This window comes from Arachis ipaensis, chromosome B3, assembly GCF_059453495.1.
Source record: "Arachis ipaensis isolate K30076 ecotype BB chromosome B3, ASM5945349v1, whole genome shotgun sequence".
Lineage (NCBI taxonomy): Eukaryota > Viridiplantae > Streptophyta > Magnoliopsida > Fabales > Fabaceae > Arachis > Arachis ipaensis.
Window position 1 is genome coordinate 139,468,058 of NC_142438.1, and position 24,778 is coordinate 139,492,835.

The window sequence follows — 24,778 nt, forward strand, 5'->3', positions numbered from 1 at the left end:
AGTAATACAAGTATTTTTTTTCGTCGAATTAAATATAAATTGGTTAAACTTATGTAAATTAAAAAGCTATACAAAGATAATCCCCTATAAGATTAGCTTTTAATTATATTTACATGAAAGAAGAAATTGCGAGAAAAAATATCAATTGAGCGACACAGCAGTTTTATTGAGCAACTGAGACAAATCTCAATTGATTTTTTATGAAACTATAATCACTAATTGGCTGAACAACAATCATTACAAAAAAAAAGTATTATTATATGCACCTGTGGCTTTTTCTTCTATTGTGCTATCAGTTAACATTACATAGAATACAGACACCCCAGAATGAGGGGTAAAAAGAATGAATTTGAATATGGGATTCTACTTCTGTGTATTGGAAAGAAACATACAGAGTCACATACATGGGCACCGCAGCAGCTCTTCAAACTTATGTGTTCTTCCAATTTCTGAGGGCCATGTACAAGTAAAAATATCACCAGATTTGATTCACCTCATCGTTAGCCGAAGTGAAATCCTGAAGACTTGAAAGAACTGTTAGATAGATTTGGCAGTTTGAGAGTCGCAATAATGCCGCCTGCTAGAGCACATATGGATGCCAAAACAAAGGCAGGAACATTGCCGCCACCAAAGAGAGCATCCCATGGACCAGAACCAAGGGATATGACCATCTAAAGAAATCAACAATACGTTAAAGAAGAATTTTGACAAATAATTCTAACTAGTAAAATACAAATGATCCCATTAGTGAGTGAGGGACAACCAATATAGCCTACTACTACTAAAGTCCAAGATAAAGGCAACCATCGATTGGCCACAGTGCGATACCATCCATACACCACAAAAGAAAAAAAGAACATGAAACTGGTAGGTAATAACTGAAATCGGTAACAAGATAACAGGGAAAATCCTACCCAGGTTCCTTTAACAAAATTTACATTCTCTTGATCTTCACAATGTTATTTTTAGATAGATGGCTCCTTCAGTGATATTAAATTTTAATTATCCTATCATTAATTACAGGACTGGAATTTTATCCAAAAAATAATGATGACGATAACAAAAAGATTAGAGGATGAAGGCGGCTCTTTTTAGTTTTTAGAGTATGGATAAAGGTGTTAATTGCATATTAAAGATCAAAACACCAAACTTCACATAATTAATATTTCAGTGTGAACAGACATACAAATGGAACTTGAAATCAAACTTGCAATAATAATAACATTAACATTTTTTTCAAAGACATGATTATGTCACTTCAAAAGAGTCTAACCCATGAATGGACTCATAACAACAATACTTGAGAATAATAAATTACCTGTGGAACAACGATTGCAAGATTTAGAACTCCTATAGCCAATCCTGCACAACCAATTGGATGTCATGAAATCATAAACTTATCTTAGCTGATCAAATATTAAGCACACATCTTCAGCATTGAATACTAACCTTGGCCACCACCTGAATCAGCAGTCAACTCCGCTGTGACAGCAAAGGGAACACTATAGGTAATCTGCAATCAAAACATGGGAAATCTATCCTGTCATGAACTTTCAGGTATGTTAATGGAACTAAGCTAGAATTGGTAGAGAAGATTGGTTGGGTAAAGGAGGAAACTGGCAAAGTGAAGAGTTTGGTGCCACAGCATTCCTAGGACTTACCGCAAGAGGAAAACCAAGAAGAACAAACACAACCAAGGAAGCAACCTTGATTCCTTCACTTGCTCCAATTACATGTTGAATACCTCCAGGGTGATCTTGGATGGAAATCAGACTAATTACAGCAGTGCCAGCCATGCAAACAAAGACGATAAAATTGCTAACAGCCCATACTATTCTTGCACCCATCCAGTTACACATTGGTTCAATGAAAAACGAGCTAATTCCCAGGACAATCTATCAAGCCATAAATGCAATGTAAGATTTATGATTACACAGGAAGAAACAAAGTTAATTTAAAATAATAAGTCACTGATCATTATTGGTAAAAACTTCGTGACAATTCTCTTCAGAAAACCCCCTCCCCTTTTCTTTCTCCCCTCTTTAAAAAAATGATGCTCAAATTGTGAGTTCTTACTGAATTCAACAGCAAACCAAATGCACCTTCTCTAACACCTTGATCATAAAGACCTACTTCGGCAGAGCTCCCTTTTGGATCTCCATGATAAACTTCCCTCCCCATCCAATCCGTATCAAACAGAAAGAAGGGAAACCATGACAACTGCAAGTAACAAAGGTCAAAGGGTTGAAGGAAACATAAGAAGGATCTCAAGTGGGATGCATATGCACAAGCCAACCAACATTCACAACCATTTTAGAAATGCAGAAATGTATATAATGTATGTACTGCAGTACCTACCCAAGTAAGAGCCATTACAACAAGCACTGAGTGCATTGCAGGTGGCAAATGCCTTAAACTTGTCAATAAGTTTACTAATACTGCTCCAGGTCCATCCATAAAGTTTTCATTATGATCTTCCCCAGCTTGCAAATTCTCATGTTTTAGCTCTACATCTTTCTCAATGTGATCCTCATTTATCTTTCCATTGATGTCATTTGATAAAGGCTTTGATTTTGAGAGTTCAAAGCCATTTTGTTGTTCATCCAGTAAAGGATCAGAATCTGATAAGCGACGATGCTGAGTTGTAGTAAGCGGAACCTCATCAGCAAAATATAGGGTGACAAGTGTGCATAATGTCAAGAAAACCTGCTGACATTGACGATTAGATTCCACTAGTGAAAAGTAACTATACATAGATTTAAGGATTTAATTTTGATATGATGATAGTACAAAAAGTTTTGTGTAGTCATCCTATTATATGATGTCCTAACAACAAACACGTTAGTCCTTTATATCCACTACTCTGAAAGTCATATATTCTTATATGATCTGACAATATATAAAATGATATCAGATAGTAACCCACCACAGCAACAAGAAATGCGGCCTTAAGATTGCCACAGGCTTCACAGCAAGCTCTATTTGTCAGGAAAGGGAACCATCTGCTCAGGTAAGAAACAAATAATATCAATGAGCAGAAAATAAGCATTAACTTCAAGTAAAACCTATACAAAATACAAATATGGTAAACAAAGCATGCTTCTGTAAAAGATAGAATCCTCATTCTTCTGAGAGACCCTTCACATGAGTTGTTCTACGCCATCCTAAGGATCCCTTCTGCTATAATAACTCTTCAGCATATAAATGTAAAACAAATTATTGTTACTTGTTTCAAACAAATTGATTTCATAAGGAAATCTGCTAGATGGCTTTAATTGCTAGAATTACATGCCATGACTAGTGACCTTTGCATGAATAAGGGGGCTTATCTCTACATTTCATCATTGACAAAATGCCATTCTCAAAGGAACATGAGCAATGAGTTTTATGTTAGCACTGTGCGAAATATTAGCAAGGCCTCACCTGTTCCACTTTCCACTAGCACCAGCAGAATATCCCAGGATATTGCCAACTGCCATCCATGAACAAAATATAGCATTTGCTACATTGCGTTGATCAGGACCTAATAATAGGAAAATTATTGTATCATGATGTTTTGTCGATATCAAGAAAGTATTTAATACAAGATGAAAATCAAGAATCCACATTGTGATTGTTGAGAACGTGAACAAAGAAAGCATGTAAAATAAGCAAGTTCTACCTGAAAGATCAGCCAAAAGTGCCCGAGCTGGCCCCTACAAATTAAAATTTGAAAGCATAAAAGAAAACTTACTTTCTTTCATCAATATAAAGATAACGGAAAGAAGCACATTCTAATTCTTTGACCTTACCTGCACAGTGTTGTTGGCAAGATCCAGCATCCAGAACCCAAGAATAAATACAAGAGCAGCTCTTGTTCGGGTGCCTTTAAATGTGCTAGAATTTCAAAAATATAAAATTCATTAGTATTTAAGTAGGTTCATAGACGTGAAATTTTAAAAGCAGAAGTGTGGTAAAACTAAAGAGTAAACAAGAATGAACAGATGGCAAGGGAAACCTGCAATGCTCACTTGTATCCCCAAATAAATATCCAATGTCTGCAGAAAACCCAATTAATATCACCTACATTACAAGACATAATTTAGCTAATGTGAAATTAAGTGTCAAAGTAACCCAGATGTAAACAATAAGGACCACTGATGCTTACAGCCAAGGAAATCATAAGGGATCCTGCCAGAATGAATGGACGCCTTCTACCATACTTCGAAGTACATTTATCACTCCATATACCAACACAGGGTTGAACCTGTGATAAAAGGTGACACAAATTTGTTATTTGCATGATTAAATCAATCCAGTAACAAATCATAGATTTGTCCAGACCAACACCCATATTCCATAGATGGATATATGTTATAAAGTTAATAAACATTCAGTGAAAAGGCATAGACGCTTGAATATAATTTAATGGAGCAAAAGAAAAAAACAGGCATGAGAAGAATTTTAAAGACAATTAATATAAAAATTAAAAATAAAGCAAGACTATATCACCTACCACAAGGCCAGTAATGGGGCCACAGAGCCAGATAAATGAAGAAAATGCATGTCCTATACCCAACGTCTGCACCAAAAATGAGTATACAGTTAATTGGAAAGCTGAATATAATGCTATAAAGACACACATTAAACATTGACAGCAAATTAGTTAATACCAAAAGCATATATTAAAAAAAAAGATAATCATCCAAAACAAGTCAAGCAGAAAACCATGCAAGCAGATACACCTCTTATGCAACTAAAATAACTAAATAATAGAAATACTCCTCTGAGGCCAATTGCAATTGATCCGCTTACAGCTCAAAAGAATCTGCGTGTGACAACTTTGAAATACCACTTCAGTGGCGATTGGTGAATGCTAAACTGTCGAACAAAGTTTCCGCAGACAAGGCCCCCCCAAAAGGAAAAGAGTATCACAATAACGGGTGCGTATTTAATAAATCCCCAGAACTTAAATCAGACTAGCACATAACATAGGTACACGGTAGAGCTAACAGCATTATACTTTAGCCTACTATGCAAATTACAGAATGCAGGTACAATAATAAAAGATAGTGCAACGAAGCTTTCCCGTACTGACTATTAAGCCTATATAGAAATCTATTTATTGACCCGTACAAATCAACTAGCTTCATCTACTGTTTAAAATCACAATCTCGCAGCCATTATCCGCTCTCAACAAAAACCAGTAACCCTCAATCACCTACCGTAGCAACTAGATTCTAGCAACAGCAAACAAAACCCATAATTTCAATTCCCGTACTCTTTTCAAAGTCAGCATTCACTCCAAAAAGCAAAACCTCCCGAGGTTTAGCAACATGCCCCCATTCTCTAAACAATTGAAGGGAAAAAAAGAACTCAGAATCTAACTCACAAGGATCCGATCAAGCACATTCCACCCCCCCCCCTCTTTTTTCTTTTGGATAGAAATCAAGCACAATATCAGAACATATTTAAAAAAAAAAGGTCAATTCAACCTGTATGTAAGGAGTGAGGAGAGAGAGCTGCAAGGCCCAACCGAATTGAACGCCGGCGGCGACGGTGCAACTGAGTACCAGATTGACCAAGCTGGCGTTCTTGGGCGGAGTAGGAGGGATCGGAGATCCATCATGAGAGTGAGAGTTTTGCGCGATCCGGCGGCGATGGTTGACGTCCTCGACGCCGACCAGCTCCACCTCATGCGCGGCGGAATCCTCCCTCAAATTCCTGTACGGAACGCGGATCGACACCGCGTCAGACTTCCCCGCCATGACCGGCAACGCGATTCAGTAGCTACCAATCGCAATGCGCACGATCTGTTTGTCACAATGCTCGTGTACATTCACTTCGATCCAATTGCGAAAGAAAAACGAGAAAAAGGATAGAATTCTATTCCAGGGTTTATCGTTGAAATTGGATTTTTTTATCTGAAAGATAGAATGAGAGAGTCAAATTTGGGAATTAGGCGGGCGAAGGAGGAAAGGCGTTGAAGAATAGGTGCAAGGTTGGAGGCTACCATACTCTCGGTGCAAGCGAGATCTGCTACGTTGCATCAGTGTGAAGAATTCTACATCGGCGTCTGATTCACTGCCACGTGGCACAATTGCTAATGCTTTGGTATTCACTGCTTCCTAAGGGAAACAATGACCCGTAGAATTTTCTACTTAGAATTTTCACTTTTATATAAGAGAGAATATAATAAAACAGCAAAGCTAAGCGCCAAATTTGTGCTAGATTTGTGGGTTATATGTAAATATTTATATATTATATACAAAAATTTTATATTATATCAATAAATTTGTATTATATACAAAACTTTTTATATTATACTTTAAAAATTTTGTTATATTAATAAATTATTATGTTTTTGGCAAAAATTTATATGCGGCAAAATACACGAAAAAAGAAAAATGTTGACATATGCGTGTGTTTTTTCTGCTAAATTTATACTAATTTGATTAAATTTAATTATAAAAATATTTGTATATGTAGCATCATCCATAATAAAAATAAAAGTTCAATAAATATGCACTTTTTGTAAAAGAGAGAAATAAATTCCGAGGCATGAGATTCAGAATCAAGAACTGTCGGTGCGTGATTGAATAACTTATAGCTTAAGGAAGTGCTCATCAAGTTGCAGTAAAAAAAGAATTAGCAGCAATTTTAGCTAACTTAAAAATATATTTGATTATATATATATACTTAAAAATATATTTGATTATTTTAATATATATATATATATATATATATATATATATTAAAGCTAATTTTTTATATCCACTAATAGTTTTTGTTGAACAAAAGCAGGTTAATTGAATGATAATAGTGGGTATACCCAAAGAAGAGGGGGGGGGGGGGGGGAGTTAATGAAACAGTATCTTAATCACATGTGTAATTTTATGAAATTAGTCAAATAATTTGCTCTTATTTGGTAAGAGAGTGCTAATGCTGGGTAATCAATTCAGTCTAACTTTCTTTTGGTACAATGGAATCAAAACTAAAAGTGGGAAATGGGAAAGTATTGGGTTTGGCAGGAAAAGGTTTTAATTTTTTTTTCCTCTTTTTATTAATTCTTTAAATTCCTTATTTTAAAGTCTTTAATCAATGTCATAGCAAAAATCCTTACTCAATGAATACTCGCCACTCGGTTTTAAAAACTAAACAATTTTTTATCAACAACCATTTTTTGTTTTTTATTCTATATTACCGACTTGGGTTACATAATTTTAGTGCCGTGGAACCAAATTCAACATCTGTGGTCTCCCTTACACTGGAACTTTTCTACCCAAAGGGTATGAGGTCATTGAAATTTGGAATATGAATCTGATGTTTGATTTAATTAGGACCATTGGATCTACAGATCTGAACATTCCAGATCGTAGGGTTGAATAGTTGAATTTAAGTGTCACTCTAACTTGCATTCAAGGTGTCCCAATTTCTGCTTTTATAATATTTAAAGTAAATAACAATCAAAGGGGAAGCTTGACTATTAGAAACAACAAAAAAATATATGAATAAATAAAACAAGGCCACGTAAGGAGCACTGATGTGGGTGCATACGCTGTTTGACTCGGCTCAATTCTATTGCATCACCCCTTGGTGCATAGTTTGTTAAGGAGAAAAAAATGATTATGCAGCTAAATTTACCTTACTAATCACATCAAGACAGTTAAATTACACATGAAATTGTAGTCTTGTAATAGATCATAATACTAATACACATAAAGCAGTAAGTTCAGCTGTTCATATGTATATACAAAATATGAAGCATGCATAGCTATACTAATAACAATACTATAATAACAAGCTATATTCAGAACAGGGAAAAAAGATAAACAAGAAAAGAGAGTTGAATTATGGTTATGGACTTATGGTTATGGCTATCAACTTACGGCAATGGCTCAATTTTTAGCTCCACGGTTACCTAAATCGGAAGCAACCTGCGCTGCCCGGGTTAAAGCACCGGAAACCCAGAAGGCACCTTTAGAGAAATAGCTACTATTAACTACAGTGTTCGCAGCTGCAGCCACAGATCGTCCCGTGGCAAATGCAGCTGACTTGGCTGTTTCTGATACATGATACCTTTGATCGGCGGATCTAACGGCCTCATAGCTAGCTGATAACTTGTCAGTGAGGCCAATTCTCTGGCTCAGCTCGGCTACCTTTGCTGTTGCCGTGGCTGAAACCCCGTGGGACTCGTCGAATTCCTTAGCCTTGGCTAATGCGTCTTTGCTGAGGACATACCCTTTTGCTATCATGGTCTTGACGACTTCTTGAGTCACTGTAACTACTTCTCCGGCAGAGGAAACAAATTGGTGGCTTTGTAGCGTCTGAAAGAGGACATGCTAGACCATGAACATTCAATAGAAAACTACAACCATTGGTGGTTGAAAACAAATGAAAGAAATACATCTACATACAGTTGATGAATCGTCGTCATGGTTATAGGATGGCCGGTTCCAATGATCGAACTCATCTTCATACTGCCCCCAGCGAGTAATGCATACACTTTGGTCTAAAATCGTGGCTCCCTAACACATCAAATTATGTAGAAAGGTATACACAACACATCAATCATATAACTTATCAGTGACCAGCTTAAGAATTACATCGGTCCTGAACATGAGTTTGATGAATACTCACACTTAGCAAGCAAGCAGTTTCTAGGGAATAAGCATCTTTGAATGTCACATATGCAGTGCAAGCATAATCACCAGACCTGTATTCAACAATATTATAAGCAAGTTTTATAGCATATTTTTAACACACTAGGTCCAACTCATCTGCAAGAATTAGCAACAGGGGAAATAGTAATCATCTCTGTCATGACTAATTAAAACACAGTACCAGTGGAAATTTGAAAATCGTATCCAAAATGAACATTTTTTGGAGTCTGATCTGTAGCATTTTACAACAATAACAACAAAGTATTGTTACTCTAGGTGGGATCGGGTGCATCAATCAAACAACACCATTGTACTGTGTCAAGAATCATGTCTGAATTTGATTCATGTATTGAGAAAAAGCAAAGCAATCAAGTTGAAATATACCCGAAGCAAAGCAACAAAAAGAAAGAAATTAAGTTTCACTTTAAAAACTATGGACAATAGAAAGAAGGGAACATCAAGAATCAACCCATAGTCCATACAAGATACAGCATGCTACAAACCTGATAAAGTGATAAAGATCAAGTATTACCTGACAATTTCGACATACTCAATTGCACCAGAGAATGCGAAAAAGTCGTACACATCCTTCTCAGTGGCTTTTGGCGATAGACTGGTAACTTCTACGGTATATCCACTAGACATGTTTCTGTTTTGCTACTTGTTTAGTATGAACACAACGGAGGAACAGAAATGGTAAAATCAAGTCAAAAAGGTAAGGATCATAAAACATAGGCCTAAAAGCTACGGTAAACAAACAAGAATTGTAAGTCAAGTTGTTCTTATTAAAGAGAGTAAAGATTGAAGAAATACAGAAGTATAAGAGAAATGGATGGTGGAAATGGTTTAATCTTGCTAATTGAAGGAATCTAAATATACTAGGCCATAAGATAATATGAACTATATTGATATAATATGATCATATTGTAGTGTACTAGTGTGTTACAACTTACAAGAAGCAAAAAACTAATACTGTTTATAGTGATCTTAAAACACTCATCCTAATGAACAAATAGAGAATAAGTTTTGATACCATATTAGGATTGAATGTAGTCACCAAAAAAATATTAGGATAATGTACTTAGTTCACTCCCAAAAGTTAGCTCATGAAATGGAGGATGCCCAAACTCTTACAATGGCTTTCCAGGGCTTATCTCTAGGCGATGTGAAAATCCTAACGACAAACAAATCTGACATTTCAATAGCATCGAAATTACCAAAAACCGATTTCTTCAGCCACAATCCTGAAAGTCACTGTCCTACATCTACACAGCAATACAGGACACATACAACTAGCTATGAAATGGTAGTTTCTTGCCTCAATGATCGGCCACCACCTCCCCAACCTCAAATACTTTTGTCAATCCACCCCACCATCACCTCAACCTCACCAAATTGATCACGTCAATTCCTCAGCCACTAATCAGTACCCAACATCACCACCACCACTTCTTGTGGCCACCCAGCCACTATCCTAATTTCAACCACCATTCTTCTCAAATTTTCCCCCAATACTATTTTATGCTTTGACTATAGCTTTACTACCCCCAATATCTTGTGATCTAAGAATTCCTCATTGATTTTCCAGCATTAGATTTCCAGGTTTGAATTTCCCAACCACATTCCTCTTTCTTAAGAACTATTCTACCGATTGAATTATACATCATTATTCCCTTTCTTGACCCAACTGGGCACCTTCATTGCCCAAGTTCATACTTCCAATCACAGAAATATAAAAAAAAAAAATCCAAAAAATAGTATTTTTAATAATAAACGACAGAGAGAGAGAGAATAAAAATTGAGGTAAGATAAGAGAGTAGCGTACAAGTTCAGGGAGGGTTGAGAATTTAGATCAGCGAATTGAGCAGAGGAAGCCAAGCCAGACACTGTGATGACGGTGGTGTGGTTTCTACAAGTAACAACCAATTAACTGTTCGCTCTTGTCATTCTCTCATTTCCAATCCCCATTATTATGTGGTAGCAACCACAATTTTAACATTCTCATATTTTCTTAATCAATAGAGTTTAATTATTTTACATATACGTATAATTATATCCTTTTTTTTTTTTGGATGATCATGATTAATTTTGATATATTATTTGTTTTCTTTTAATAATTTTAGACATTTCATTTTAGTTAAAATAAAGATCATTTTCTATAAAATATAACTTTTATCATTTGATGAAAAAATGTTTTTTTTTTATAATGTAAAAAAAGTTCAAAGATAAAATAGGAGATTTTAATATTTATATCAAAATATAAATTAATTTTATATTAAATGTACAATAATTTTACTCCTTAAAGATATTTTCAATTATTTTTTTTTAAAAAAATAGCTATTTAAAACAAGCACGCACATTACATTATATTTATTATCACCATCATCATTGTTGTCATCATCAATAATAGAGATTGCTCATGTTGTTACATTTTAAATTTTAATCAAAGAAGATCATTTATATTTGAGAAAAGGATAAATTAATCTTTAATTTTTTAGTTTGTAGATATTTAAATTTTTAAAAATTTAAAAATATATTTAAGTCTTTAATTTTTTTTTTAATTTGGACATCGATTTTTGACTCTAATTTGTTCTATTTTAAATTTTTTTTTATATATGCATCTATATCAATCAGGTCAATACAACGGAAGTCACATTTAATTTTTTAGTTGATTTTCACAAACTCAAGTGAACATGAGGGATCGATATATCCAAGTTTTAAAAATGTCAAAAATTTTAAATGTATTTTCAAATTTTCGAAGATTTAAATATCTCTGCGCATCAAAAAGTCTTTGGTCAGTTTGAATTGACTTTTAAAAAAATACTTAATTTTTTTTATCTTTTTTAATAAACAAAAATTATTTTATATTTAAATAATTTTTTTAAAATTAATTTTTAAGTATTAAAAATATATTTTTATTTTTTTTAAATAAAGTATTGTTAACTAAAATTTTCAATAAAAATATTTTTTTAAAATATGTATTCAAATAGATTTTAAATCGAATAAAAATATTTTATTAAAAAATTTACTTTTTTAACTAAAAAAAAGGGCTAATCCAAACTAGCACAAAGAGTTATTGTACTTTTCTCTTTATATGTTTTTTTTTTTTTATTGGACTTTTCTCTTTATATGTTTAAGCAAGATTTTCAGTACTACTAGTCTACTACTACTAACATGGATCTATAAGTCAATGGCCCAAGACTTTTAGAAATCAATTTCATCATTATCTGTGCCTTCAAATAAAGTCAGAACTAAAGAAGGCCCAAATAAATAGGAAGTCCAATCTGGCTTAAGATAATTTTCATCTAAATCAATTCCATTCTTTTGCAGTGGAGGCTTAGTACAGATGGCATCCGAGTTCAAGTAAAAGAAAATTCTACTCTTAAAATATTTGCTGACTTTTGTATTAGAGTCTTCTTTAAGTACCCCTTACTTCTCCAAAAAAAATTCCACTCTTTTAAAATATTTGCTGACTTTTGTATTAGAGTCTCCTTTTAAGTACCCCCTACTTCTTCACAATGATTCTGGTGTCACTAACCATAGTAAGCGCCTACTGCAAGATCTAGACTAAATTTTAATTGAAATATCAAGTTAGTTACAACTTATAAATCTTAATTAAGTTAAAATTGTTAAATAAGTAGTCTTAATATAATATCAAATACGATCGAGTAAATAGACTTTTAGTTATATGGACGATAAGGATGTTCAAATTCATGACGACTAACTTTTATGTGTATTATCCATAATTTCACATAACATATCAATAAATCATTAGCAACATTAGGAGAATTTAGATTTTTCTCTTTTAGTCATGTTGAGATAAATAAAAATAGAATAGCTCATGAGTTAGTTAAGATGGCTCTTATTAATTTAAATTTGGTGTGAATGGAAAAAGTACCAAATCATGTAAAAAACTAAAAAATATAATCTAGTCATGCTGAATATTTTACTGCCAATGGATTGAATCAACACACTTTTCTCGTCCAAAAAAAAAATACCATATCAATAAATTATTTTTAGTTATTTTAAAATATAATACTATTTTTATTTTTCTTTTTTTACTTTTTTTTTTATAAATAGGCCCTTGTTGGTAATTTTTGGATTTTTTTTGTGTATAAGTTTTGATATTTGATGTGTACTTCTGTAGTCACGAAAATATATGTAGATTTGGCGTCAATTAAACTTGAAATATTAAAAGCACTGTGTTCAACTTTAAAACTTCAGTTATACAATAAAAAAGGTCCTGAGAATAACTTCAGAACTAAGATCAAAGATCGAACGGCCTTACCTATCTAATTTTTATATATTAAAGATAAAATCTATCCCACTCTCTTAATATTAAAAAATAAGTTATCTCTTATTATATGTTACATTATTATTAGTTAAAATAAATTAATTTATCATGATTAATTTTAATCTTTTATTTAATTTAACTAATTAATTATAATATAACTATTTTTACAATGTATAAAAATTTATTGGAGAAACTTCATTATCAAAATAGTCCGATTATATGATAAATTATTATTATCCATTTGATTGAAATAAAAATTTTATTTCTTTTTTTATTTACAATAAACATCAATTTTGGTTCTAACTTATGGCAAGGCCTGCATGGAGGGACTTCATCCTATGAACTTGGATGATCTTATGATGTATTACTGAGTTTCAACCGTGAATATACAATTCATTGCAATTAATAATTTTTAAATAGAATAAATGATGAACTTGAATAATCGTGTTTACAAATATCATAACAACCTAACTCCACAATCCCTATTTATTAGCATTACAAGCTCCGAAGCATTTTGATAAAATCTGCTATAATGATGCAGAATTTGAATCGAAAAATAAGAAAAAAGTAAAAGTGTAAAATGAACTTAAAAGAGATTTAAATATAAAATTATGATTGTGGTTAATCTCATTTACTTTTAAACGACTAATTCTATATTTATAGATATTAGAAAAACTAAAATATACTAATTTAGTACTTTTCTAATTAATTTAATGTTATGATTTAGCAGTTTTTAACAAACTTCAGACCCTAACAAACTTACGTAACAATTCTACTAATTTGAAGATACAACTAATTAGTTATATGAGCTGCATAGCCTTATCATCTAACAGTCTCTCTCAAACTTGGAGTGCATATATCAACCAATCTAAGTTTGCGATAAAACGATGCAAATGATCCTGGAGCTAAGCTCTTTGTGAGCACATCTGCTATCTGCTCTCCACTGGGGATTGGTAGTAACTTTAGTGAACTATCTTGTACTATACTATCTCTCACCGTATGATAATCTATCTCGATATGCTTCGTTCTTTCATGAAATACAGGGTTGGCGGCTATATGCATTGCGGACTGGTTGTCGCAGTAAAGAGTGATTGGTTTGCTCAGTGGGGTATGAAAGTCTCGAAGTATGTAGCTCAGTCACCTTCCTTCACATGTTGCCAAAGCCATAGCTCTATACTCCACATTCACTGATGATCTAGCAACTGTAGTTTGCTTTCTACTTTTTCATGACACAAGAGATGAACCCAAAAGGAAACAAAATCCAGAGATAGATCTCCTTGTGTCTAGGCATGTCTTCCAGTCTGAATCTGAATATTCTGTGAGCGACAAATCTAATGAGGTGGCAGAAAATTTTATTCCGCAGGCTGGTGCACGCTTTATATATCTTAAGATGTGCAGACTGCTTTGAAATGATCTGTTGTAACCCAGTCCAAGTACTGGCTCAACTTGTTGACTGCAAATGAAATGTCTGGTCTTGTATTTGTGAGGTACAGCAGCCTCCCAACAAGCCTGTGGTAAGGAGTCAAGTCAGTTAATGATGTGCATGAAGATTTGGACAGTGGAGTTGTGTAGTTCATTAGCGTAGTCGTAGGCTTGGCATTTGTACGTCATTTCGAATTCATGGAGGAGATTAGTAATATATTTTTGCTGATTCAAGACAAATCCCTCTTTGTTCCGTGCGATTTCAAAAATCAAAAAGTACTTAAGTTTACCTATGTTCTTGATGTTGAATGCATCCTCCAACACCTTTTTTATCCGGTTGATTTCATTCATGTTATTGCCAGATAAAATCATATCATCCACATACACAAGAATGCAAGTGAAATCATCTCTCGTGCCTTTGGTAAAGAGGGATGTATCTGCTTTGGATTGAATGTACCATGAAGCTTTGAGAACTGAGCATAATTTGTAGTTCCATTGACGACTAGCTTGTTTGAGCCCATAAAGAGATCTTTCAAGCTTACAAACATTGTTTGGGCCGGGGGAGCTGATAAACCTGGAGGAACCTTGATATAAACTGTCTCAGGGAGGATCATCATGTAAAAAGGCAGTGTTGACATCAAATTGGTGGAGAAACCAACCCTTAGACGCTACAAGTGCCAACAAAACTCGAAGAGTAGACATTTTTACTACAGGACTCAATGTGCCAAAGAAATCGAATCCAGGGATTTGAGTATAACCTTTTGCAACGAGCCTGCTTTGTGTCTTTTCACTGTCCTATCTGCTTTGGGTTTGGTTTTAAAAATCTATTTGCACCCCACTGCTCTCTTTCTTTTAGGTAAGGATGTAACAGTCCAAGTTTTATTTGCTTCAAGAGCATTAAGTTCTGATTTAATTGCCTCTTTCCAACAATCATGTTGAATTGCTTGTTCATAACTTTGAGGTTCAATGATAGAATCAATAGCTAAAAAAAGAATTTTGTGTTCAGGTGAAAAATTATCGTAGGACATGTACTGAGAGAGTGAATATCTTGCCTTGAAAGATGATTGGGATTCATTCTGAGTTGTTGTACTGATTTGAAAATATTGAAAATCAGACAAATATGCTGGTGGTTTTCTAATCCTACATGATCTCCTAAGAGCTAAAGTTGGTGAAACAGTGAATGTATGAGAAGAAGGAGGAACAAGAGTTTGAGTATGATTAGTGTGTGCATCGTGAGGTGTATATGAGGTGATGAGATGTGATTGTGAGTGAGGTGTATGTGAAACATGATTTGGTGTGCTAATAGCAAATCCTGTAACATGAGGTTATGTATTATTTGTAATAGGCATAATGAGTGTATGTGCTGATATGAATGTGTCATCAAAGAGTAAAGCACGATTATTTGAAATTTGAGCATTATTAATAGATGAATTGTTAGTGAATGAAGAGTCAGGGGCATATTTAGTATGAAAAGAAAATTTTTTTTCATAGAAAATGACATTCTGTAATAAAAAAAAAGTTTATTAGTTTGCAAATTCATACTTTAGTACCAAACTTAAAACTTAAAAATGCAGTTTGTTTGGCTCTCTTTTCTAATTTGGTTTTGTGAGCAGCTAAAGTCGAGGCAAATGCCAAACAGCCAAAAATTTTAAAATGTTTGGTATAAGAGAGTTTATTAAACATGACTTGATAAGGGCTTTTTAAATTCAGAAAGGAGCTAGGAATTCTATTAATGACATGAATGGCATGAACAGCAGCTAAATGCAAAAAGTTTTAAGGAACATTACTTTCAAATAGAAAAGCTCTCGTCATGTTTAAGATATCCTGATGCTTCCTCTCTACTATACAATTTTGTTGTGGAGATTCCACACAGGTGGTTTGATGTAAAATACCTTTTGAGTTATAAAAATCATGCATGATAAACTCCTTATCATTATCTAATCTTATGTATTTCACTTTTTTTTGAAATTAAGTTTCAATCATTGTGATGAAGTTTCAAATTATGCTTGGCTAAGAAAAAAATCTGATATATACCTTGGAATGGGGCTTGTGCCTCAATTGGATTTGAAGAATTTTAATGAAAAAAGAGACATGTACAGTAGCACTACTGTCCAAAATCCGATCATTTGGTTTCAATTTATGTTTGGCTAAGGAAAGAATGTGGTATATACCTTGGAATGAGGCTTGTGCCTCAATTTCCAGTTCTAAGTTATGAATAAGATATTTTTCACGATCCTGGAATAAAGCAATGAGAGCTTGTTTTGGATCTTTGGAAAATAAAGAACTTAAACTGTTATTATTCTTTTCTGAAGTAGAGTTACTGGTTTTTTCAATTTTATCATTAGTAGTGACATGATTTATGGTTCTTGAGCTTGAATCTTGCTGGTAGTGTGGAGGAAAACTATGCTTGTGATAGCATGTGTCAACCAAGTGGCCAGTTTTATCATAATGAGAGAACTTCTTGATCATTCTTCTTCCTCCTAAGCCACAGCCTCTACCTTCACGCCCTCTCCATCTTCCTTGAACGCTCATGTTGTCTTTATTAGTGTTGAAGTTGCTGTCAATTGCAGCATTTACTAACATCTTGCTTTCTGCATGATCTGAAATTGACATTTGCCTTTCTTGTTGCAATAATAGTGAAAAAAAGTATTGACATCAGGGAGCGGTCTCATTAAGATGATTTGTGATCTCACATTTTTTAACTCATCATTCAAGCCTCTTAAGAACCTAACCACTTGTGACTGCTTATTGTATCCTCTAACAATCTCTAATCCACACGTGCATGATCCTATACAATTACATGATGGAATCGGTTAAAACTCTTCTAATTCTTTCCATAGTCCCTTCATCTTTGTAAAAAACTGAAGTGATTGACAAATCTCCTTTTCTTGTTGAGTACATTTCTTCTTTCAATTTAACGATTCTAAACAAATCTCCTTCGTAAAATTTGTGCTTAAGATCTTTCCACAACTCTGATGCCACATTACACCACATCACACTTTGTAAAATCTTACTACTTAAGGAAGCATGCAACCAAGACAGAACAAAGGTGTTGCATCTATCCCAGCTTCAAACGTGCAATCAGATTTCTCGGATTTTGGTAAAGATCCGTCTATAAAACTGAGTTTGTTCTTTATCTTCAGTGATATCCAAACCGATCGAGACCAAGAGTGGTAATTCAGTGTAGTTAGAGAATTTGGAGTGAGTAAAATACCTGAATTTTCACTCGGATGAAGGTAGTACGGAGATGCACGATCTTGCATCAAATTTGTGCTTGGTTTCACAGATTGAGCGATATGCCCTTGCATCGTCGCTAGCTGGTTCATCAATTGAGCCAAATTTTGAAGATCCAAGGCTGAGAAAACTTGAGTTTCCATATTTTGACATGGGCCTTGCTCTTGATCAACTATACTTTCTGCTAATTTGTCAAAGTTAAACACAATTGCAGATTCTCAATTCCACGATCTCTCTATCTTGCAATGGAGGAGATCTACCAAGGTGTCATCGTTTGCACATCCACGCTCACTACACTATGATAAAACCTGTTATAATGCTGCAAAATTTGAATCAAGAAATGAGAAAAGAGTGAAAGTGCAGAATGAACTTGAGAAAAATTCAAAAATGAAATTGTGATTATGGTTAATCTCATTTACTTGTAAATGACTAGTTCTATATTTGTAGATACTAGAAAAACTAAATCACACTAATTTAGTACTGCTCTAACTAACTTAATGCTATAAGTTGACAACCTCTAATAAACCTCAAACTCTAACAAACTTACTTAATAATTCTATTAATTCAAAGATACAACTAATTAGTTATATGAGCTGCATAGCCTTATCATCTAACAAATTTTCTATACAATTTTTAAATTTAAATTAATTGTTGTGTAGAGTAGTATATAACCCTTCATTTTTCTTGAATATGATACTCTTAAGATTGTGTTCTTTGTTTTGACTAGAAATTTTTTCAACAAATAAAGTTATAATTCTTCTTTGTTAGAATGTAGCACAAGTCATCTCAATGTTTATTTTTATTTTCTGAAAGGAGGTTCATTATAAGTAAATTTATTTTAATCAATAATAATATAACATGTAATAAAGAGTACCTTACCTTTTAATATTTAGAGGGGTGGATATAATTTACTTATATTAAAACCATCGAAATAAAAGTGTAATTTATAACAATATTTATAACAATATATAATGCGAAAACCTCAAGTTTGGTGTCCAATTTTCTTTCCTATTTTAACCCTGCTAAGTGTTAACATAATCCAAAACTAACTTTACAGTTATGCATTTCACTATCAGTTACAAAAAAAATTCACACGTAACTTCTTTCTCAATCCTCCACTTAAATAATCTATTTTTTTTATTTCTTTAATTTTCTTTACTTCTCTTACTCAACTCTAACATTTTTACCTTTTGAATAACTCTTTAGGCAACTTTCTAAAATAGACAATGACTATGATAAATGTTGGTTTTAGAAGCATGTATGAAAAGAACAAAAGAATAATTTATGATGGAGAAAGTGTTCAATTATCATCAATAGTAGTGATAAGTAATTTTTGGTAAATTTTATTATATTTTGTGATATTCATTTAAATTATATTTTATTTAGTTTTATCTTAGTTTTAGTTTGTACCGTTTTGTTATGAGTACAATGTACTCTGTAGCTTCACTCTAATTATTTTATTAGAGCTTTTGTTGTAGTTTCTTAAAAAATTTTATCATTTTTGTATTTCTTTTGATATTTTTCTTCTCCTTTCTTTAACATTCTCAGTTGAATTGCCTCCATTCTACTCATTTGCCTTCCTTTATTGTGGTTATAATTTTTTTTTTCAATTTACTTACTCAATCTATATTTTTAATCCATTTTTAATTTTTTTAATTTGTTACCAATTTTTCACGTAGACAAATAGCGTTATGTCTTTTTCTCTCATTAATTTGATTTGACAAAAAAAAAGTATCTTAACATTTTATATGTACATTTTATTTATTTTTTTGACATGTCTGTATTTAACTATCTGTTAATGATGGGATGAAAAAATTTTATAAATATTTTTTAATATTTTTTTAAATTACTTTTAATGGGATATTTTTTTTAGGATAAAGTATATTTTTTGTCCCTGAAATTTGGTAAAAGTTTCAAAAATACCCCTAAGTTTTATTTTGTTTCAATTTTGTCCCAAAAGTTTTCGATTTGCATCAAATATACCATCGACGGGTAAATTTTCAAAAAATTTAAGACCAATTTAACAATAATGCATGAAAATTATGCTTGATTTGCTTATGTTGAGGGTTGTTCTTATGAAATTGTTGTTGAATTGGTCTTAAATTTTTTGAAAAATTAGCCGTCAAGGGTATATTTGATGCAAATCGAAAACTTTTAGGACAAAATTGAAACAAAATAAAATTTAGGGGTATTTTTAAAATTTTTGTCAAACTTCAGGGACAAAAAATATACTTTACCCTTTTTTTTATTTTCTGAAATACTTGATTACTTAGAATATTGTATTTAAAATTTGAGTATATAAATATTTTTAAATTAAATTAAAATAAATAAATTATATTACAAAAAAACTTATTAATTTTGCCTTTTACAATATTATTTGTTTGGCATATTGGCTTAGTTATTTAATTGATATATAATGCATGCAAGAAAATCACACCTATCAAGTGTTTCTTAAAATATTCGTATACTAATTTTTTAAATATTTAATTATTTAGAATATTGGATTTGATATTTAATTACATAAAGTATTGTTTTGTCATACAGAAGACACAAAAAATATGTACATATCAACGATAAAGTGAACAAACTCCATATAACATTAAAATGGATAAGATAAGAACTTTGTTAATTAATTTTAATTTTTTAATTTATTAATTTTTTATATATCTTTTATTTTTTAGATTATTTTATTTTATTAGGCATTTTAATTTATTTTATTGTATTTTTTTTATTTTAAAAATTTTAGAGTCTAAAGAAATCCTATTCAAACGATTCAAACGAGATTATTAAAAAGTGGTTTAAGAGAATATATTTGAATTTGGGTAATTTAGCATTTATTAATGAATAACTACTAGAAGAGAAAAATTATTGCATAAATAACAGAAATAAGTTGATAATATATAGGCTAATTTAAAAAACTAAAAGAAAGTAAAAAAGTAACAAAAATTAACTTTAATTTTGAAAATAAATAAAAAGATGTGACATTTTATACATTAGATAATTTAAATGATACTTATTATATAGGAAGTTAAAAATATTTTTACCTAAAAAAAATTTCATAACAAAATTGAGTTTGGAGAGAGAGATATATAAAATTTTCTAACTAATTACAAAATTTTTCTATTTATCTTTATATAGCGTTTCACTTTAAGTAACTATTTTTTAGCGATAATATTCAAATGATAAATTAATCTCACCTTTATAATACGATGACATTATTTCAAAACATGCAAAATAAAATAATAAAGTACAGTTTAATTAATGTGCATAATAAAATAAACATAAAACTTATATAGTAGTAGTCAAATACGATAACAATGATTACTTTTTATTCAATATGTACTATATTAAACTGCGACTTTAATTTATAATTATTAATTAAAAAATTTACAATGATGTATTTTTATTTTTTTATTATTTAGTTAAAAATAATATATTTTGATATTATTTTTTAGAATTATTGACATCAAATTTTGCTAATATAGCGAAAATTTTGAGTGTTTTTTGTCTTAAATTTCTTCTTAATCGAACAAAATAAGACAACTAACACGCACATCAAAAAAAAAATTATAATTTTTATACATTCAGATATTCAAAAGACACAAAAAATTCTTTTAGCAAAACTTAAACAACTTATAAAATTTAACAAAATAGTTGGTTATAAATAAAAGTGATAGACAAAATTAAAAGTTGTGATAATGATATTTGGTGATAATTAATAACCATCGAATGAAGAGAAGGTGGAAGGAGAAGAAGACGAGAAAGGAGAACAATGCAATATCATAGTGGCGTTGAGACAATAATAAAAATATAAATTAGTAATTTAAAAAAAAAAATAAAATTAAAGATAATTTTAAAAAATGAATAATAAATTTTAAAAAATATTTTTTTTCAATTATAATTATGTATAAAAATAAAGAATTCTTTAAATATAATTTTTTGTCTCTAATTTAAATTAAATACTATTAAAAATAAACAAATAAACATAATAACATTTATAAATATTTATTTTATAAATAATATTTTTAAATCTTTATTTTGATTTTTGTTTTCACATAATAACAACATAATAAAATTTTTTAATATTTTATTTTATTAAATTTATAATTTTAAAATAAAAACATAAAAATTAATTTCTTAAAAATAATAGAAAAGTTGTTGAACAGGCACAATAGTATTTGTTGAGCCACTAGTATAAATAGAGTAAATGGTTAAATTAGTTCTGAAAAATCACTCTTTTTTAAATTGATCTCGAAAATTTTTTTTAATCAAATTCGTCTTTAGTTTTAAAGATTTAAGTTAGTCATGTTAGTTCTTCAATTACTTCCATTGCCAATTGCATCAGAATTTGTTGATGTGGTACGTTAAGTAACATCATAATACACATCTAGTAATCCCAATTGATTATTAACATGATTATTTTATGAAATTAAATCAAATCAATCCCAAATCGAAGGATTTAAATGTCTCAAATTTTTTCTTTAATTAGATTTTAATTTAATATAATTTCATAAACTTATTATGTTAATAGTGAATTAAGACTTATAAGTGTGTATTGTAATATCATTTAACATATTACATTAGTAAATTTTGACACTATCAAAAAAAAAAATGACAAAAGAACTAACTTGATTAACTTAAAATTTTTAAACAATGAATTTAATTTAAAAAAATTAAAATTTTGAAAATCAACTTAAAAAATGAATGATTTTTCTGAGACGAAATTTGACTATTTATTTTATATAGATTTCTCGTATGTGAAGCCACTGAAATGTGACTTTGATGAGTACAGTGTACTTTGCCTTTATTAAAAAAAAAAAAAGAAGAAGAAGAAAGGAGCTCATTATTTTTATTCCAGTATATCTTAACTTGCTTAGTTTATGCTAATTAACTTAGCTCTTGGTCTAACCCTACTCAAGACATGCACTCTTGAAGCTCACTAAACAATGCTGGATTATACAAGATTACAAGTACATACACACACTCCACCACTTATAGAAAAACTCAACAATTCAACCCAAGTCAATTATGCAATACATAGAAGAGCGAACGCAACCCTCGTTGCCATTTTCATAGTAGAGCTAGCTAGGTCTCGTAACATATGCACTTTTTCTTAATAACAAAGTTTAATTTAATTAAACCCAAACTGCTCCATGGTTAAATGCACGGTTGACTTTTAGGAGATATATATGTATCAATACAGCAGAAAAAATGCTGTACACTCATCAGTTTTTCTTCCTCCCCCCTCTCTCTCCTCTTTTATCTTCTTGTGTCTATGCATAGCGGCATCACTCAATAAAATATACCCATGCGTTATTTTGTCTTCAAGCATAACTATTTAATTTCTCCACGTAGAGCTGCCAATATATGAGATTCTCTAAGAGATTCGGGAAAAAAAAATGTTACTTTATTTGCATATTTAATTATTTATATTTCACTTTGTAAGCTTAATATATAATGATGGTCATAAAAATATTCATTCAAAAAGATCAAATTGATAAAAAAAAGTACAGAAATAATTATATTTTTAAGTAAAAGTTCCTTTTTAAATTTAAAGTATATGTATAGGCTTTTTTTTAGTCTTATATTAAATTTATTTTTGTATATGTAGCAAAAATCTAATTCTAAATCTTTGAGACAATAAAAATTCTAATATTATATCGTAAAAGTATTTGTTTTAAAAATTTAAACTATAAAGACACATGAATATTATAATAAAAATTATTTTTAGTGACAAATTTTTAGTGATAATAATTATTATATTTTATTTAATTTATATTTTTGTGATAATTATATATTTATTATTATTATTAAATATTATAATGGTAATTATATAATTGTTGTTAAAATTTTTTAGTAAAAAAATATAAAATAATTAATATCTAATTGACAGTAAATATATTAACAGTTATTTTTATTATCATTAAAAAAAATAAATAATCACTAAATGACTATATATTTAATGATTCAACTAAAGATTTTTTCAAAAAAAATAGTAATAATATCAATAAAAAATTAAGAAATAATAGTTTTTGAAAAAATTAAGAAAAGATGAGATAAAAACTATAGTAGATGTACATCAAAATTAGTTATTAATATAAAAAAAGGAGTGTTAGGTAAATAATGACTATCTTGAATAATATGAACAACTACCAATAAAATAAAAACACACTACACTTTCAAATTACCCACTTAAATCTTAATATTAAAATAACTATCCATACACTTAGTGACATTCGATATATCTATTATTCACATTGTTTAATATTTTCATTGTCTACCTATACTTTTTCTATAAAATACACTTATACCTAAAAATATTCCAAAACTAAAACATGAAGCCCAATCTCACTCATGCACGCGCCCACACACTCCTAGTCTCACACTATCACTACAAGAAATAAGGGGTTTAGCCACGAAAAAAATCGTAGCTAAACTCTAAGATAAGCGTAGTAACCATACATTGGCCACGAAAGAATATTTGTGGCTAATCGGGGGGTTGCATTTTCAATTTGCCACGATTTTAACGTTATTAGTCACGGTTTTAAACACCGTGGAGACCTTCAAAGAGCCACAATTTATATATCATTGTCCACGTATAATGCCGTGGCTAAATAATTTGTGCAGGCCGGGTTTGCTAATTCACTCTGTTTCACATACAATCAGTGGCTAATTTGTGCTAATTTGCTCTAATTGAACAATTTTATTAAATTAAAATTATATTTATATATATAACATTAATAACAAAAATCAAACTTTTTAAATATATTATATCTAACATTTTTTTATAATAATAATAATAATAATAATAATAATAATAATAATAATAATAATAATAATAATAATAATAATACAAGTCTAAACTTATATATAATAAGAAATAAATTTTTTTAACATAAATAAAATAAATTCTAATCCCTTCTAAAATAAATATATTTAAAATTTCAACTATTACTTATTAAATACACAAATTAAATGTCTGGCATATCACTGGATAAATTAGATACTTTATCACTGTATTTTGATAACAAAAATTTATACAGAGCTGCCAACTGAATCTTGCATTGGTTTCTTCATATCCATAACTTTTTCTCTGAAGTTTCAACCAGCTTCTCTAAATTTATCACACGTCTACATTTTCAGCACCAAAGACTTTTTTTCCAATTTACAACATTGCTCCACGGGC

At 30.7% G+C, this 24,778-nt stretch overlaps 2 protein-coding genes and 1 pseudogene across 4 annotated transcripts; all 3 read right to left on the bottom strand.

Annotated features, from left to right (window-relative positions):
• Nucleotides 1-161: 161 nt before the first annotated feature.
• SUT2 (sucrose transporter 2) lies at nt 162-6,128 on the bottom strand. Its single transcript, XM_088508880.1, has 14 exons — nt 5,475-6,128; nt 4,496-4,561; nt 4,148-4,246; nt 3,998-4,062; nt 3,792-3,876; nt 3,662-3,695; nt 3,424-3,523; nt 2,927-3,002; nt 2,359-2,706; nt 2,077-2,220; nt 1,662-1,895; nt 1,450-1,513; nt 1,319-1,362; nt 162-671 (listed from the first exon to the last, which is right to left on the bottom strand). Exons 1-14 carry the CDS (start codon nt 5,745-5,747, stop codon nt 501-503), a joined length of 1,803 nt encoding a protein of 600 aa, XP_088365006.1. The 5' UTR covers nt 5,748-6,128; the 3' UTR covers nt 162-500.
• Nucleotides 6,129-7,610: 1,482 nt separating this feature from the next.
• Nucleotides 7,611-10,639, bottom strand: LOC107631890 (binding partner of ACD11 1). 3 transcript variants are annotated; one of them, XM_016335471.3, is made up of 5 exons: nt 10,468-10,639; nt 9,175-9,299; nt 8,620-8,695; nt 8,397-8,507; nt 7,611-8,306 (listed from the first exon to the last, which is right to left on the bottom strand). In XM_016335471.3, exons 2-5 carry the CDS (start codon nt 9,285-9,287, stop codon nt 7,878-7,880), a joined length of 729 nt encoding a protein of 242 aa, XP_016190957.1. In that variant the 5' UTR covers nt 9,288-9,299; nt 10,468-10,639; the 3' UTR covers nt 7,611-7,877. The 3 variants fall into 3 exon arrangements, with proteins under 3 accessions (XP_016190957.1, XP_020975372.1, XP_020975373.1); XM_021119713.2 differs by having other exon boundaries at nt 9,175-9,302; nt 10,468-10,616; XM_021119714.2 differs by having other exon boundaries at nt 9,175-9,291; nt 10,468-10,608.
• A 4,543-nt stretch (nt 10,640-15,182) lies between these two features.
• LOC148572607 (uncharacterized) lies at nt 15,183-18,850 on the bottom strand (annotated as a pseudogene).
• Between the last annotated feature and the right edge of the window lie 5,928 nt (nt 18,851-24,778).

Bases quoted from the DNA above. Each gene is read 5' to 3' on its own strand.
- SUT2 (XM_088508880.1), bottom strand. From the start codon at position 5,747: ATGGCGGGGAAGTCTGACGCGGTGTCGATCCGCGTTCCGTACAGGAAT. The intron at 3,877-3,997 runs GTTTCCCTTGCC...TTGAAATTCTAG, and splicing joins GATACAAGTGAGCATTGCAG to CACATTTAAAGGCACCCGAA. The intron at 2,221-2,358 runs GTAGGTACTGCA...TGTTACTTGCAG, and splicing joins TTGTAATGGCTCTTACTTGG to TTGTCATGGTTTCCCTTCTT.
- LOC107631890 (XM_016335471.3), bottom strand. From the start codon at position 9,287: ATGTCTAGTGGATATACCGTAGAAGTTACCAGTCTATCGCCAAAAGCC. The intron at 8,508-8,619 runs GTGAGTATTCAT...TTGATGTGTTAG, and splicing joins AAACTGCTTGCTTGCTAAGT to GGAGCCACGATTTTAGACCA. The intron at 8,307-8,396 runs GTATGTAGATGT...GTCCTCTTTCAG, and splicing joins ATGACGACGATTCATCAACT to ACGCTACAAAGCCACCAATT.